General features: G+C 39.2%; 2 protein-coding genes across 3 annotated transcripts in view; both read left to right on the forward strand.

The window, feature by feature from the left end:
- Positions 1 to 3436, forward strand: part of LOC145458050 (inter-alpha-trypsin inhibitor heavy chain H5-like) — a 31578-nt gene extending 28142 nt beyond the window's left edge. For both annotated transcript variants that reach the window (XM_080336356.1, XM_080336357.1), the window contains 4 exons: positions 457 to 606; positions 821 to 985; positions 1917 to 2125; positions 3223 to 3436. In XM_080336356.1, the coding sequence (XP_080192482.1) occupies positions 457 to 606; positions 821 to 985; positions 1917 to 2125; positions 3223 to 3394 (696 nt within the window). In that variant the 3' untranslated portion in view covers positions 3395 to 3436. The remainder of the gene's footprint in view (positions 1 to 456; positions 607 to 820; positions 986 to 1916; positions 2126 to 3222) is intronic.
- Positions 3437 to 6989: 3553 nt separating this feature from the next.
- On the forward strand, positions 6990 to 16783 carry LOC145458051 (serine/threonine-protein kinase Chk1-like). The gene is made up of 9 exons (XM_080336359.1): positions 6990 to 7307; positions 8126 to 8321; positions 10005 to 10130; positions 10192 to 10326; positions 11439 to 11616; positions 12859 to 12970; positions 15624 to 15722; positions 15789 to 15952; positions 16307 to 16783. The coding sequence occupies exons 1-9, from the start codon at positions 7140 to 7142 to the stop codon at positions 16596 to 16598; spliced, it is 1470 nt and encodes a 489-aa protein (XP_080192485.1). The 5' UTR covers positions 6990 to 7139; the 3' UTR covers positions 16599 to 16783.
- The last annotated feature ends 1040 nt before the right edge of the window (positions 16784 to 17823 follow it).

Below are 17823 nucleotides of genomic sequence, written 5' to 3' on the forward strand. Positions count from 1 at the left end.
AGGTATACCACACCGTATCAGAAGTGCATAGTGCTGATACTGTGGGAAATATATACACAGTATGTTTATAAGTATTTCATTCATTGTCTTCAGGAAATAGTCTTAGTATATTCCCGGTAATTATGCAAAAGGACATGTCAAATTGGTATTAAACAGGAAAATATTTTTGATTACATATTGTGTCAATGCCCAACTTTATAGTATTCAGAGGAGTGAAAATCGATAGGATGACATTCGTGGCAAATTTCTAAGTTCCCTGATAGCTTGTGTTCTCATTTTGAGAGCAGCCCAATGCCAGGATATTCCTGTCCATAATAGACATCGGCAAACAGAGTAATAGCTGGAATCAGGAATATGAAGTCATACGCTGCGGCAGTATGTCATGGTATCTGTATGTGATGAGACAATATGTCAATGATAGAGACCAAGCCATAATGTCAACACCACATATTTCAGATTTACAACTTTGTGACGGAACCTCGACGGGGGATCGTGATCAATGGAGTTTTGATAAACTCACCGGCACCAGAGGGTGCAAAACTAAGTCTGCGTACCTATGTCTCTGCGTTGGGCGTCGTATCTTACCGGTCACAGATAAAGATATTGGTGAGCCTATATGTTTAGTGATTTTACAGAATTCTTCGTTCGTTTTTACAGAGACTCACGGACCTGGGATATACAATTGAATTATATATTCATATTGAATTTTTTATTCACTACTCGTTGTTGATGATTGATTACCCTGATGAGACTCAGCCGAATATATTGGGGTTCATTCCAATAAGAGATATTATTCAATATTAGATTCTCTGTCTTGCAGGTGACACCAACGCAAGTCAAGGTTCTCGAACCCGGCCAACCTGATCTTGTGATATCGGCAATCTCTAATTTTAGCGTCTCCATGGCCGAGTATGACATTCATGTTTTCCGATCAACTGCCAGAGTTTCTGTGGTTCAAATCGGGATAGAAGGTCTTGTTTTCAATGTGAGTTATGTTCATTCTAGCGGTGTTGGAACGACTCGAGTCAATTAGCAAAAATAATTGACTCAGGACTCGAAGCAAAAGTAATTAATCAAGTAATCAGTGTCGACCAAGCCACTTTACCTGTTTGTACATGTTCTCGACACGCCGATACGATCTGCGTGAACAACCAGCCATTTAACGATTGCACAGCGTGGTTTTGCTGAGCCTCTGTCTTTATGTCAGAAATGAATTGACCTCAGGCGAATTGATTAGAGCTTTTCTTGTCATAGACTAGTAATATTCTATCTATAGCAGTGTCTTTCTGCTCAGTGTTATAATCTTAACGAACCTCTTGCATAATTTCAATCGGACTGTTATATTAGTTTTAGATATAATTGTATTACAACAACAATTGGTACGGTCATAAATTGTATCGTATGGTGGATTATGTATTTCATCATATCAATTTGCTTCAGCTTTCCGACGCTTTATATTCTATCATGTATTTGCCGGACGGTTAGCGACTTGGCCTAATATGTCTACGTATATGTGAGCCATACAAAGCCCTGTTGAACGTGTAATTAACTCGATATTCGTTACTAGATTCAAATTAATAGCTACTTCTACTTTTTGTTGACTACTCGAGGTTTTCCTACTTGTACCAATTACTCAAGTGCTTATATTTTCAGACTACTTCTACTTTTACTCGATGGATTTTGAAGCAAAACTACATCCTTTTTACACCTTAACTTATGTAAAGTAGAAAGTCGTTTTTAAGGCAGAAAGGGCAACTGGCGTCTGACTTTTGTCAAACTATAATAACCTGTACTTGTCAAAACTCGATTGAAAAGAAACTATTATATGTGAGCTCGTAATCAGTATCTGAAAAGCATGACTCCTGCAATCCAACAACAATACAAAGAGTAGAAAGATATTCCATTTCCGATTTCAGGTGACTCTAAACCGTCGACGCAGCTCCGTCACCCACGAACATCTCGACTTTAGTCTGTTCGGCAATTTGAAGTCCCTGAGTAGAGGTTCAGACGGAGTGTTGGGTCAGTTTAGGGATGCTCTTTTGAGGCCGGACGGATCTGGGCGAGCCATTCTAGGAGACGTGGTCTCGTCGAACTTTGGGAAAATAAAGGCTGAAATACGTGTCAGGTGAGGAAACCGTAATCACCATTGGCTTTATACTTTCATCGTATCAAGATATGCACAAGATGCAATGTAATGAACAGATGATTGATATTGAAATAAACCAGAATATTTTCGGCTACCTCGTCAGGGGTGATCGTCAGCAACCAGTAGAGAATTGAACATAACTTTGTATATCAACAATCGTATCACCAAATATGACGTCACCAGCAAGAAATTTCAAATCAGAGAGCGTACTACTGTTGGTATACAAAGTTCTTTTGAATTCTCTACTAGCTGCTGACGATTGTCAGCGTAAGATATTCGGGTTTATTTCAACACTCATCCGCTCAAGCTTGATGCTGACCGTTCAAAGGCCATAAATTCTGCCATTGCCAAACATCTGTTGGACAATCCTGCTTGTGCGAAAAATTATTGAGATGACAGATTTCGCGTCATCGGAAGGGGCCACTCACACTTTCATCTGTATGCCTTGGAGTCGACCTTTATCACAATACATCATCCCAAGCTTTGTCTACAAAAGGAGTCCTAGTACCTTCTTAAAATAGTACATTGAACGCTCTCCTATTTCAGATCTCATTTCGTGCTGGTGACGTCGTATTTTGTGATACGATTGTTGATGTACAATGTTCTTTCCAATTCTCTGCTAGTTGCTGACAATTACCCCTGACGAGTGTCAGCCGGAAATATTTGGGTTCATTTCAATATGAATATACTATACAATTGTATATTGAAGTTCTGTGCCTCCATGAGTTTCTTCCGCCGAAACGACTGAGTACTGCCTCTTAACCTAACATCCAACTTGACCTAGTGCCTGATGCAAAAGTGTTGGTTCCTTTGGCTCTTTTCTTTGTTTCTCGGTACACGATCTTCATTGGGTCTTTTTATGAGACAATTTTTTAGTAAAGACCCATAAGAACAGTCAATTAGCGCATTTTATGTAAATATACCAGGTAAGAGATGTTGAGCAGTTTAACTATCATTGTCATTTTCGATCATTAAACGAACCTGATGTTTTTGAACTACAACATATTCATTATTCAATATAGACGACTTTCTGTCGTTTCCGCTGTGAATTTATGCCTCCAATATTTTGAACACAGGGGCACAAACCTACCAGTGACAGAGCGGAGAATGCCTGTACCAGGTGGTCCCGACCACGAATTGACAAGCTGCTGGTACTTGCGAGAAAATGGTGCTGGGGCAATGAAGAGGCCTAAAGCTTTGTTCAAATTACCGAGCCTTTTTGATATACCCGTGTATTATTCTCGCTAATTCATATAGCAATGAGCTCCAAATTGAAATATGTCTCAATTATCTTTGGCTGTCAGATTTTGTTGTGTGAAAATAATATCGTTTGGATTTAGTTAGAATGTGACAGTTGCAGGTCATGGTAACTGGTGAGGTTATAACCTTGCGTTCTTGTTATCTAGCAAAACTTGTTTGAAAACATTATGTTCATTCAGTTCATTATGCAGATGTAAGTTGAGGAAGTGGGATGCAAACGGGCTAGGAAAAATGTCAAGGCAGAGTTTATTGTGGGAACTATGTAGTCCTCAGTCGAAACTAGAATCTGTAAATCCGCTTATGTCCAATGTTGGTAATCTACAGTGGCACTAGATGAATGTTTCAGGACACGGCAGAGATGGTCAAAGTATTCGTTGTCGGTACTCAAGTCCCACCGTCGGAGGTTATTCTGGGCTCCTCGTCCCCCGTGTCGCTGTTCTGTCGGTGAGAAAAAAGACCAGATGAAGAAAGAAAATGGGCAAGGAATAGCTTCTAAAAATGACCGACGAAGAAAGATTAATATCGACGAAGACTGTGACATCGGGCATTAGGTTGAGGTGGATACCAGAGGAGACTCAACTGGTCGGTCATTCGGCATCCCGCTATCCATTCATTACATCGCATTGTGTGTATTTTATGCAGAGATGGTCAGAGTAGTCAAGAAGGCTACTCATGTAGAAGTAGCGACGAAAAAATATACTCAATTACGGGTAGAAGTACTTCTTTCGTGAGAAACCTAAAACTAGTAGAAGTAGAATTGACTGACTTTCCATCTACTCCAGTAAGTAAGTAGACTATGTGAAAACGATAGTAATTCGTTCGCATGGACTGTCAAACGATGCAAATGGAGCTATGCGGAAGGTGTAGAGAGCTTGATTCATTTTGGTGCATCCCAGTAGGTGTCAATATTGACAGAATAAGCAGTCGTCCACATCATGTAAATGATAATATTGATATGGAAATGCGATACTAATCATTTGTTTACTCCAACACCCCGTTTTAGAGAATATCATGGCATGGCGCCCTCCCCTATATTATCAGGCCCCTAGATCAGTCGAAGAGCAATACGGAGAAGTTGTATCGGATACCGTGTCAACACTTTGCGCGATTAGTATACGTTAATTAAAAATATAGTAGATCGTAAAAATTCCATATAGTGTATAGCTTTATTTTCGGAAAATAAAAGGCAATTACTACACTTGCTTTTATACTTCAACATGTAGGCCTATGTTTTACAGACAATAGAACTGAAACTATATATATAATTAGAACTCAACGAATAATACTCGTAATTGAAAGAAAATACAAATAGGCCTACTACTTCTAAAAAGTGGAAAATATATTTCATGTCGTTTGTCCAGAAATTTTCAACGTCGTTCTGTTAAAACAGGTCTAACGTTAAAAAAGTCACAGTCCGCTTTTCCAGATTAGGACACGGCATGGGCTGCTAGTAGGTAGGCTAATTGCCAGATTGCGAAATTGTAGTTTCAAACATTATGGGGGGAATACTTACTGTGATGAAATATTTGATATAGGCGAAAATGCGGTGTGATCGGAACCACGCAACCTGGTATCCAAATTGTATTCAGCGATACTTTCGTTAAAACATATTTGTTACTATCCACATTTACTGTGCGCGAAGCGCAACGAAAATTCTGGGTATTATACATGACTTTTATGAAAATTAAATGTTAGTACTACGTGAAAACAGCCCCGAAATTCCTGAGGCTATATATTTTTCTTATTGGGGTATAGCCACTGCCTTAAACTAATTATACTTGACAAACTATTCGACAGTCGACGAGCATATCCTATCTACATTCAAGTCGAAATACAAGCAATTAGTCTAACTAAATGAATAGGGGCCTACTAGTCCATCCTCAAGATTACCGGACCACGACTGACCTATCGATCTCGCCTTCCATGACATGTCACCCCATTTTTTCTAGACTATCCTCTTTACTTTTCCTTCCGTGTGCAGTGCATGCCTCCTCTTTACATCGACTAGGCCAATGTGGGTGTCTGATTCCTTAGACTACTCCAAGTCGCTTCAACGCCTTATCTTTTCATTGTATCGCATTTTTGTGGTGTATTGAACTGATAAAATTGCTAATAAACCGATGATGATAATGATGATAAACTGAAAATAGCGAAAGTAAGTAAGTAGTTCCCAAAATATTACGAAGTAGAAGTAGAAGTAGCGAAAAAAAGATCTACTTGGTATACCAGAAGTAGAGGAATTAAGCTACTTGAGTACTTCGAAAAAGTAGAAGTACTTCGTTACTGACCACCTATGATTCTATGTTGCCTTGCACATTACATTGGGTGTTTGGGCAGATGAAAATATAATGTGACGATTATTGATTATTGAAGTAGCAGTATAATAGCGATTTACGAGTAAGTAAAAAGGTAAGAGAGTCTCTATTTTCATCCAACCGAAATACATAAAAAAACAGACGGTAATGATGGTGGTATAGAAAATATGCATGCCCAGTATTCGGTATCAGATAGGAATGATCGATACGAGCGTGAAGGTCAACTAGTCTGATCACACCCGCATCAAACAGGTACACTTGTCTCGATACAGTCTGGGTGTAAGTATAGTAGTTTTCCTCAAAAAAGTGGAAATTGTCAAGTATTAGTAGAAGTAGTACAAAATCATAAGTACTTGACGACGTAATGTAAGTAAGCAAAACCTACTTGAAGTACTTCGAAAAGTAGTAGTACCGGACTTCGTTACTGACTAGAGAGAGAGAGAGAGAGAGAGAGAGAGAGTCTTTATTTTCATCGAACCAAAATACATAACAAACGGCAGTGATGGTGGTACAGAAAATATGCGTGCACAGTATTCGGTATTAGATAGGAATGATCGATAAGACCGTGAAGGTCATCTAGTCTGATCACACCAGCATCAAACAGGTACACTTGACTCAGAACAGTCTGGCTGTGAAAAAATGTTTGGTTAGGAAAGGAAAATATAATAAAAAATTAAACAATGGTAGCAAATGATCAATGAAGCAATGTCTGGGCGAGGTAGGGCAACAGTGTTAGTGTAACGACAAGAGGCGATCAAGTAGGGCTTTTTTGAATCTATTATAAGGCAATTCACGGATATGTGATGGTAATGCATTCCAGATGATAGGTCCCGAGTAGTCGATAGATCTCTTAGTTAGGTTGCTATTGGGTTGGGGTAAGTAGACGTTTCCTTTAGACGAAGATCTCGTGTAATGGGAATGGACATCTTTAGCAGGTATGAAAAAGTCATCAAACACAGGAGGGAGACTATTGGAAAAATATTTGTGAACAACTTTTGATACTTCGAAGCGATACAGTTCATCAACTCGCAAAACTAGTGACAACCTCTGGGTCACAGCCGTCATGACATCTCAATATGGTGAAATTTCGAGGCAGAGCCTTTTCAATGTCCTCCTTCGAAAATCTTGTCTATCACTACTATTGAATGGATTCGGACACTGGAGATGAGAACTGAGAACCATTTTCGATCTTTAAATGTTGTTTTATTTTTGATACATGTGACGTGCGACCCTGAACACTTTAGTGACGAATGGCGGCAAATTTTATAAACAATATCTGCATTCTGCAATCAGCAAAGATCAGCAAGCATCGATCTTAGAATAATATTGGTGTGGCCTGTTAGTTCTATACTTATTACTAGGTAGCGATTGCGTACTGGTGGTGATAATTTGACGCCGACAACCTTCTGGGAGGTACAATGACTAATGGTGTCGTTCCATTTGTTGATGGTTGGGATTTTGTGCAAATACTCGGCGAGGGAGCGTATGGCGAAGTCAGGCTTGCAATCAATCAAACGACAGACGAAGCAGTGGCTGTGAAGATTATCGATCTCAAAAGAATCACCGATTCAACAACTCTTGATCTGGTATGCATTCATGCAGTGGCTGTTATTACCCTACCCTATAGACACCATATAATAGCCTTATATACCAATGATATAATAGCCTATAATATTCTATTATAGCATAAGCTCTTCTCTCTTCATTCATCATTATTCGGTGTGCATGTGCTATATGCAAAATGCTAATGCATATGCAATGCAATGCATGTCATTACATTGTTTAGGCCCAAGTATAGGTGTCTGATTTAAAAGACTACTCCAGAATCGTTTTGACACATTCCTATTTTTTTTTTGTTGTACGCAATCTTGTGGGTGTTCTGATCACTGTGATCAGATGAAATTATATATAAACTGATCCTGATATATCAAACTACTCTGAAATCTATTGTTGCATCCATATCGTCGCAGTGGAATCAAAGTGACTTATGTCCAGTTTTCAAATTTTGAAGGTCCATTTTTAAAACTTGAAAATAATCAAGTTTATGAAAAATTTTCAATTTTTATAGGCCATATCTTCGCCATCATCAATTCAAAGTTAATCGGGGTCAATATATGGCTGAAAGAAGATGAAAACTTTACGTACGTACGGTAAAGTAAATTTTCTCAAAATGTATAAAATGGACACCGTGATTCCACTGCGACGATAATTATGTCTATATTTCAGGGTTCAAGAATCTTTTTCGTCAAAAGAGCCATATTGGGCCTATATTTTCCATTGCTATTCATAAACAGCCATAATACGATGTAGGCCTACTGGTATGCCAACTGTATAATCGGTATATCCCAGTATATGTGCCAAAAGCCTGGTATCATTTTGTCATTCAATTTATATCTTTACCTAGATAAAGAAAGAAGTCGGTATACATCGGATTCTTAACCACAAACATGTGATCAAGTGCTATGGGACAAGAAAGGAACAAACGCATCAATACATCTTTCTTGCCTATGCCAGTGGTGGGGAACTATTTGATAAGATTGAGCCTGACGCTGGTATGCCAGCATCTTTGGCTCAATCCTACTTCCGACAATTGATCTCAGGTAGCCTATCAATAGACTATTAGGATTGTATTCAGACTATTTGTTTTTGTGGTGTTTGATACATAGGCCTACGAGGCTACCCATTACATATTATGTACGCCGAAATCAACATCCTTTCTAGATATTGAATAATTTTTTCTTCGCAATGCTTAAATCACCGCTTCCCGACCTTTTTTTACACCGTGGCTCCCTTTAAAAAAATTTAAAACTCAACTCCCCCCTATATAAAATATTGAGAAACGTTTTTTAACATTAAAGCTGGTTTATTCAGTAAGTAGTATTTAGACTGATAACAAGAAATAAATACAAAAAACATGATAGAACATTAATTATTTATTCAGTTAATGTGATGGTGAGTTTGTTTCTGCTCTGGCAATGTCTTACTTGCTGGTTTAGTGATGGAAAGAGTCAATTGCATTTCATATTGAATATGCACGACCCTGATTTCTCTACAGAAATAATGGCATGACAATTTCATAGGGTGCGCTTTCTTTGGTTTCGCTCAAAGCATGGTCAAACTATCCTTCTCAAAGCTCAACCAGGTGGCTATCTCATCTTGCGTGTTAAATTTCAGTTTATATCTCTAGTGATGTAAACATGCGATGTGTTGTGATATCCTCACTATCCATGCCCGTTCAGCGGGGTTGTAACCAAGTCACAAGGTTCCGAGTCACAAGTCAATCTCACTTTATTTAGTTTTGACTCTGGTCAATTAGAGTCATTTTCAATTCATTATCGAGTCAAGTCCAAGTCAGTGAGTAGAGGGTAAGTCCGAGTCATAGTTTTGTGACTCGAGTCTAAGTCAATGTGTTCACTGTTCAGTTTTGAGTTCAGTCTGGTTCAACCCACTTTCAACTCTGCTCGATTGATATAGAATGGCTCGCATTCATAATATCGTAATCTTCCGCAGTCCTAACAGTTTCTGGCCCCATTTTCCACAGGACTAATGGACGAAATATCAATGACGCGGTGACTTTACTATTCTTCGAAATCACAATGAAATGTCCGTCTTAGCCGTCCTAGTCTGAAGTTATATGACTTGGTTCGAGTCAATACACAAATGGACTCTAGTCGAATAATTTTACGAATGTGTCATTTTACGCCATTTACGTCATGACTCGAGTCATTACAATCCTGCCAGTCTGAAAATTTTTCTTCACTCCTGATACAACTTTGACCTGCAGCTATTCTGTCTGGAACAAAGTCTCTCCATCATAGAGATAGCAGGTATTGTGACCCAAGCGTGCCTGCTTGAATTCGGGACTCGCACAAATTCACATAGGAGTCAAACTTGATATATTAAAATCGTGACATATTCAAATGTTAGAGTTGAAAAACCTCTTGTTAGTAAAGAGGATTGTCACGAAGGAAACATATTTTTACATTTATCCACTCCAAGCTTAGAGAAGGTGTAGCAATGAGAATGTATTGTTCGTTGTAAATTTTGACAACTTTGAAATACCAACCCTCTCCCAGACTCCCAATCCTTGAGTAGAAATTTGATGTATGGGTCCCCGTGTTAAGTATATCCAGTACCACGCAGTGATAATTTTGCAATTACCTATATAATGATTGCCAACTATCTGCACTTGATATGCAATACTCCATCTTCCGCTCAAATCCTTTTAATTGAGATTAGAAATTTCTGGGTTACCAAAAGGCTTATCGTGTATTATTTCATAGGAATTGAATACCTCCACTCCGTAGGTGTCACTCACCGTGATATCAAACCGGAAAACCTATTACTTGACGGAAATAATATTTTGAAAATTGTTGACTTTGGACTAGCAACAATTTATCGCCATAGAGGTATGCCTGTCCGATGTTTTCATGCGTATTCATCATCTTTCTATCTAGTTTTTTTTGCCAGGGCGCGAACGATTACTCAATCGATGTTGTGGCACGCCTCCGTATGTGGCTCCTGAAGTTTTGGGTGACGAACCGTACAATGCGGAACCTGCAGATGTGTGGTCTTGCGCAGTTGTCCTTGTTGCAATGTTGGCAGGTTGGCTCTTATCATCTGTTCTACTGTGTGCAAATTATAGATCTTTATAATAATAGATATCTATAATGCATTTGAATAATACATTCATATTCATTACCATCGTTCATATTCATTCCCATCGTCATCGTTTTCTATATAATGCGTGCTGTCAAAAACTTTTGTTTATCAACTATATCATGTATATAGGCAGGTCGATGATGTAGCTATGGGGTCACCATCGGTGCCTATTTTGTTTCAACTAATATATTTTTGGGTATGGAATGACGATAAGCTCGTCTCTTCTTAGTAAACCGCCTTTATACAATTGTTATGTCAATGACACATTTGTGATATACTATAAGGAATCTGATTGCGACAGTTTCCTCATCAGGCGTTGGGACTCACGTCGGTAAAGGAAATGAATAGTTTTACACAACCACTCGGCATTCCTTGACGTTCTTTTTGAAAACCAGATGGTCGATCCCTTACCTCCATTTATAGATTTGCCTACGTTTACTAGGTTCTCTTCGTGCCTGCACTAAAGCTCTCGCGTATTATAAATTTTGTCTTTTGCTCCGTTTGATGTCACATGTCATAGTTAGCAATATCGATTGTTGATAAAACAAAGTTTTTGAATGAGAATCGCATTACAGCTGATGGTAACCCCTGACGAGCGTCAGCTCGAAAAGCTCCAGGAATAAGTAGGACTAATTAGAGCGAAATGCCGATAATCGAATTTGTGAAATGTTTTTTTGCTCTAATTCTAATCTAATTTGTGAAATGTTTCTCTGCTCTAATTTTAATTCTAATCTCATTTCTGGTTTTTCTGAAAATGCTACAGTATGAGAACTGTATGGTGCGAAACGAGCCAAGCTTGCTGTACATGTACACTAGGCATTTGCTATTCTCTTGCTCATCAGAATGAACTACGGTTTGTTTTGAACTGAACATTCAACATCATTCGATGTTCAAGTTTTCGCGAATTCAGTAATTCTAATTCAAATTCTAGCTGACTTGGAAAAAATGTTTAGCTTTAATTCTAATCTAATTCGGAAAAACAGAAAATTTTCTGTCTGCTACTTGAATGCTATGTGCAGCGATGCAGCAAGCCTCGTCTCATGTTACCATTCCAGGCGAACTCCCGTGGGACGAGCCCAGTTCGAGCTGTCAAGAATATTGCGATTGGTTGGATCGAAAGGTCCACCTGTCTCCCTGGAATAAGATAGAGACCGGTCCGCTGGCCTTGTTGCGAAGAATTCTCGAAAAATCAACGCAGAACAGACTGACTATAGCGTCGATTAAAAAAGACAGGTGATTCGATTGCTTTTTTTCATCTTGCAATGCATCGATGTTGGTCAAGGTAATTATAGGTCGGTGTTCCTCAATCCTAGTTAGCCACCAATTCCGCCAATATATTGGTTTTTGTTGTCAAACTTAGGCGACCCAACAGTACCAACCTCAAATTGTTGCACAGCTGAAGTAATTCTTACAAGGACAGCAACATGTAAACTGCAAACCAGGGGTTCTCAACTTCCCATGTATAACGGGCCGCATTTTACCAGCAAAAGACGCTGCGACCCGCAAAACATTATTACCATGCATTTGTGGGCTATTACATTTAGGACACTGGAGCCTTTCCTCATTGGGAGGGGCCGCTCACATTTTCATCTACGGTGTGCCTTGGAGTCGACCTTTATCAAAATACATCAGCCGAAGCTCTGTCAACAAAGGGAGTTCGTGTACCATCTTAAAATAGTACATTGAACGCTCTTATATTTGAGATCTCATTTCATGCTGGTGACGTCATATTTCGAGATACGATTGTTGATATACAATGTTCTTTCCAATTCTCTACTAGTGGCTGACGATTACCCCTGACGAGTGTCAGCCGAAAATATTCGGGTTTATTTCAATATGACTATACTATTCAATTGTATATTGAAGTTCTGTACCTCCAAGAAGCTCTATACACAAAGTTACAAACCCAGTTTCTGCCGTTCCTTGTTCTGGTTTCTGTTCAAACCATTTGCGGTGAGTGAAGCACTGTTTTAAAGTGTACTACGCAGCGGAATTCTCTTAAACCAGAGTCCAGACCAAACAAAACATAGACGTTGCGATAAGAGAGCCAAGTAGCTTAATTGATATGCAACAATACTGTGCCAGTAGTAATTGTGTTCCTAATGAGCGATGTCGCTGGCCGCAAAATAAACGTCTGTAGGTAGCTGGATGAGAACCCCTGTTATAAGCTAAATAAAACTAAACCCGCCAAACTCTTCGTGTGCCACTTAAAAATCTTTCGCATACCACAGTTTGACAACCACTGTTATTGGTTACACTTTCACTCAATCAGAGGTGTGAAAGTAGTCATTGCTTCGTTGGTATGCTCGAGTAGAAGTAACGTAGATGCCATATCCAAGTATCCAAAATTACTTGAAGTAGAGATAGCCTACCTGTAGTGAGTGGTTTGTTTGGGTTAGAGCGGATCAAACGTCTATTTAACTAAACAAGATTGTAGCACGGATGATTTGAAGTAGTATGTTCTTTTTTGCGGAGATGGCTCACAAAGTCGATTCCGTTCAAGAGGAGATTGTCGTCGACCAGCGAGAGTTCTCCGTTTGTGAAGCGTCTGAGAGACAGCCTCGACCCGGTGGAAGACAGCTTTATTGTGAGATTCTGGCAAGCGCTTTATCTTCCGCAATTTTCGATGCCACAACAGCATGCCACGGCCAGCTTCGATTCCTGTGTACAGAAGGTTATCAGGGAATTCGGTAATTGCCAGCCCCTAACCTAACCCCAAATATGAATACACTAATACATAAATGTCAGGGTTGTAAGTTGTAACCAAGTCACATGGTTCCGAGTCACGAGTCAATCATACTTTTGTGGTTTTGACTCGAGTCGAGTCATTTTCAATTCATCACAGACTCGAGTCCGAGTCCAAGTCACCGTTTGAAGGGTCAAGTCCGAGTCATGGTGTTATGACTCGAGTCGAGTCCAAGTCACAGTATTGAAGTCATGTTCAACTCATGTTTTCAATCCTGCCTGGGTGATATCGAATTCCCTGTTTGCGAAACATGCTCATTTTGTCCCTATCAGAGTCTTGCCACGTGTTTATCTAGGCAGATAACGGACAGGTCCTGGCCTCATTTACCGATGCTAAAGATAACTTTACTAATCTTAGAACTTAAAATCAAATATCTCTCTTGTCAGTCTGATACATCACCAATACAAGCATTCAGTTTTTATCATGAACACATGGACGATAGCTCACGAATAGCTGATAGAGAACCAACGAATTCACGTCTACATACTATCTGATAGAGAACCAACAAATTCACGTCAAGATACTAGTTGATAGAGAATCAATAGATGCATGTTTATGTAGAGGTATTTACAACAGGCCAGCATGCTGTAAAAGCGTGCATGCAACTATGTGCATTGTGCAGTGACAACAGAACAGATACCTTTTGATTATACTAAAGGTTTTCCCAATTGCATTACAGACTACATCGCAGTTACAGCATTGGAGAAATAATTGTACAATGAGGCTGTTCAAAAACATTTTTTCAAATTTTCCGGCTACTTCTTAAAATTGCTAGATTGCCTAAAAAATTAAATTTGGCTCAATTCCAACCAGTAGAAAGCAATGTTATGAAAGAAAATTTTAGACTAATTACAAATAGAGATTTTCGAATTTTACCGGCTATCTCATGATATTGTTACATTGTGTAAAAATTTGATTCATAGCAAATTTGACTCAATTCCAACTAGAAAAAGTGAAGTTATTAGAGTAGAATGTTTTGGATATGAAAAAATAGTCGGCTTACTACTATGTAATTATATTGTATGAAAGAATTTCTCACTAAAATACTCCATTTATTTTCAAATCCAAAATATTCTCCTCTCACATCATTGATTCCACTTTTTTCAAATTAAGCCAGATTCAGTGTTCCTTTTATGCAACATAACAATTTTATCATGTAACCACCCAATAAAATAAAAAAAGAAGTTATTTTAGAACAGGCATATTGTACAAACATCACACAACATAAGCCATTCATTATTACTGCACAATGCACATATCTAACAAAACGTCAAATGGACGAGGGGCATTGTGTGTTTTCACAGACAGCAGATCAAATCAATAAGTTACACCTCAAAAATAGTAATGTGGAAAGGAGATCCTCAAATATGTTAAAGCGGCATGGCCGTAGAATGAATCCACATCTACTGAATACACGTTCCACTAGTGCACTAGATGCAGGAATTGACAAGCATTTTGGAACCACACTGAAGAGCATTGAATACTCATTCTTTCTAGTCGCCCAAAATGCAAAGAATCATCGCCTTCAAATCTACACATGAGCTTATCAGTCTCTTCACCATCTGAGTCATTTCATTGGCTCTAATTGAACTTTGATTCAATTGTTTGCTTGCATAATTGAAAAGTCTTGAGTACTTTAATTGCGGAGGATCTATTACCTCTTCATCACTGGACGATTTTGTACAATGCATTGCTACTATGTATCATTTTCTGTTGTTTTTACGGCGGCATACCTGATATCAGACAAGTGCAACGAAAGCAGTGGTGACAAACAGCGATGTCGGCAGAATTCGTCGGATGCGTTGATCTAGCCATTATGATTCGCAAATTTCTTCATCTTCAAGTCATATAAAATAAGCCTAGTCAATGACTTGGGTCGAGTCATGCGTAATGACTCGAGTACAAGTCGAGTCAATCCAAATATTGACTCGAGTCGAGTCATTTTCCCATTTCAAGAAAATGACTCGAGTCAAGTCGAGTCATAAAAAAATCGTGACTCGAGTCTGACTCGAGTCGAGTCATGACTCGAGTCATTACAACCCTGATAAATGTCGAGTGCAGAATGTAACATGACGAATTCACCGAGTGCCATATATAAAAATACATGCTCAGTTGCTCATATCAAGCAAAACATTCATTTTTGATTATATTTATTCGGGATTGATGTATCGCTTTCATAATAACAATAGTTATTAGGTTTCTAATGCCAAATTCATCAAGTGTCCAATTCAGCATGCCCAATTAGCCAAGCGTCGAATTCACTGGTAACCGTTTGAAGTTATGTGTCTTTAATGGTTGCGAATAGCATCACTTCCCATCATGCCCTGAACTGGTTGAATGTAGCGCTTGCTGAAAATACAGCTTTTGATTGGTTTTAGTCTCATATTCCGATATTTTTAATTGGTTCAAATCGTTTCTTGTGTACATTGTAAGTGTAGATTAAAATATATTCTATAACCTTACAAGTGAATTTAACGCACCTAGTTTCTTGCAGCACTCAACTACGCAACCAGAACCTCAAATTAACAGCGTCGCGAAAGGGATATCGACTTCATCTGTGGATCGCTTGTTAACTCACTCTTGCCTGTCACAGGTATGGCGTTGACGTAATCCTGCTGCCGCGGATCGGTTATAATTTGCCTGGTGTGATATTTTGCAGCCTATCGAGTCAGAAAATATGCTCCTGAGCACGCAATGGAACGGGACTCCCGCGGCGTCGCAAAATATTTGGCAGCGTCTCGTGAAAAGGCTGACTCGTTTCTGGAGCTGTAAAAACTCGGAGATGACGATCGCTGATATCGTTGAGTTCTGCGAATCAAGAGGGTATGATGCCCGATTATCGTTGATCTGTGGTTGAGATGCACTTGTTCACTGAGCTACATTGCACAAGTTTTGAAAGCAGAGGTTTATCTACTCCAGGGGTGGTCAACCTTTTTGCTATTCAAGGTTGCATTTGGAGTACTTATGTAGCCTACAGCCACACTCCTGGGCATATCCGTAATGATCCATACTCCATGTATTCAAATGGGAGAAGTTGTGTTTTTGGGCTATTTCCAATTATTATTCAACAGCTGATGAAGCCATTCTGCATTAGAAATTTGCAATAACTACTTGATCTACTGAATGATAGCAATATCTGAGAAAAGTCGAATTCAATTTCAAACTCCTTTGTTACAGACATTCTGTGAAGCAGAACTCACCAGGCGTTCTCACGATATCCATGAAAGATCACCGTAAAAATCTCCTAATCTTCAAGGCGTCTGTTATTCAAAATGCTTTTGGTGGCGAGCAACGGTGCTTGGTAGATTTCAGGCTGTCTAAAGGCGACGGGCTGCAGTTCAAACGTCAATTCATACGATTGAAGAAGGGACTTGGAAATTTGGTACTCAGTCAGCAGGGAAAACAATGTAGTGTCTCCACTGATAAGTGTAAAGAAAATGTTCCTTCTATGGCACAAAGTAGTTGCTGATAGTCAAACAAGGGTATAAAATCCGCTTGGATGGCTTGCAGTTCGTTTTGCATCCGATCGGGATTTCTATGTTAAGGATTACTGGTCCTATATTTTTATTTGTTCCATCTGCATTTACTTCGCTCCTAAGCACTCTCGCTTGTGATCATGATTGTTGCAAAATACAGATGACCATTTATTGAGAATGTTTGTCTATGTGGTTATTCCTGCTGAATCATAGAGTTTATCAGATATCATGAGGTATGGGGTGCAAAAAATTCTTTGGATATTGAACATGAAAGGCCACGGACTTCACGACGGTACCGACTCGGAAATTCGTCATAAAAATTACTGGAGACCACGCGGTGATCCAAGCATTTGAATTCCTCGGTCAGGTACACAGGTAGTAGTGAGCCAGTCACATATATATTTACCGCAATGGTCGACGCGCTGACGTCTTGCCGTGTACAGATCGCCGTGAGTCACTCTTGGACTCATCTTTTTTCCGCTATGAAATTAATCGCTTTCATTGCCACGCCGAAACCCAAGCATGCTTGTCTGCTGCGAGTGTCAAATATGTTTTGTTGTCACTCTTCATTTCGACGCGTGGTCCACGCGTTTTTTAGCGTGAAAACGGCATTAATCAGCAGAAGAGCAGAGAGGTGTTGCTTACAGTTGATATGAAGGTATTGATATCGCTAGATGACCGATTTAATTGTGAAGGAGAATAGGAGATATTGGTGTTGCAACGACCTTGTCGCGTCATTTAGCCATTCTTGCACGCAGCTATCCCGCAGAACCAACACTAAAGTACGCTGGGCGAGCATGTTGAAGCGCCGACGGTGAATGTTCGCATGGAATTATCCGCAATTGAGTTCCTCAATGTCAATTTCGTTTTCTCTACTACCAAATACTGCAAAGTCGCCTCAATGACTATTGACTACTTGGCAATGACTGTTATTATTCATTTCTGCCATGTGATTTGCTAAATGAATTAATTAGAATTCTTCCATCGAAGGGATTGCATTTCGTTTCGTTGATAATACATCAGAAACAATGCATTGCCGAAATACATCAGAAACAATGCATTGCCTTCAGACAATAAAGGCAGGATATAAATGCAGTGATGAGTGATCCTTTCTTGATAAGCAAACTGCTCATATTTTGCTGTTAAAGCCAACTTCAATATACTTGTTAATGTTACAGCTTGCATGATATGCCTATAGGCCTATGTTGCTGATGCATA

This window comes from Botryllus schlosseri, chromosome 15 (genome assembly GCF_051294905.1).
Source record: "Botryllus schlosseri isolate E-star chromosome 15, Bs_hap1, whole genome shotgun sequence".
Lineage (NCBI taxonomy): Eukaryota > Metazoa > Chordata > Ascidiacea > Stolidobranchia > Styelidae > Botryllus > Botryllus schlosseri.

Excerpts from the sequence above, each read along its gene's own strand:
- LOC145458051 (XM_080336359.1), top strand. The coding sequence starts at position 7,140 with ATGACTAATGGTGTCGTTCCATTTGTTGATGGTTGGGATTTTGTGCAA. Across the intron at positions 15,723-15,788 it reads CTCACTCTTGCCTGTCACAG|CCTATCGAGTCAGAAAATAT; the intron begins GTATGGCGTTGA and ends GATATTTTGCAG. Across the intron at positions 15,953-16,306 it reads GAGTTCTGCGAATCAAGAGG|ACATTCTGTGAAGCAGAACT; the intron begins GTATGATGCCCG and ends CCTTTGTTACAG.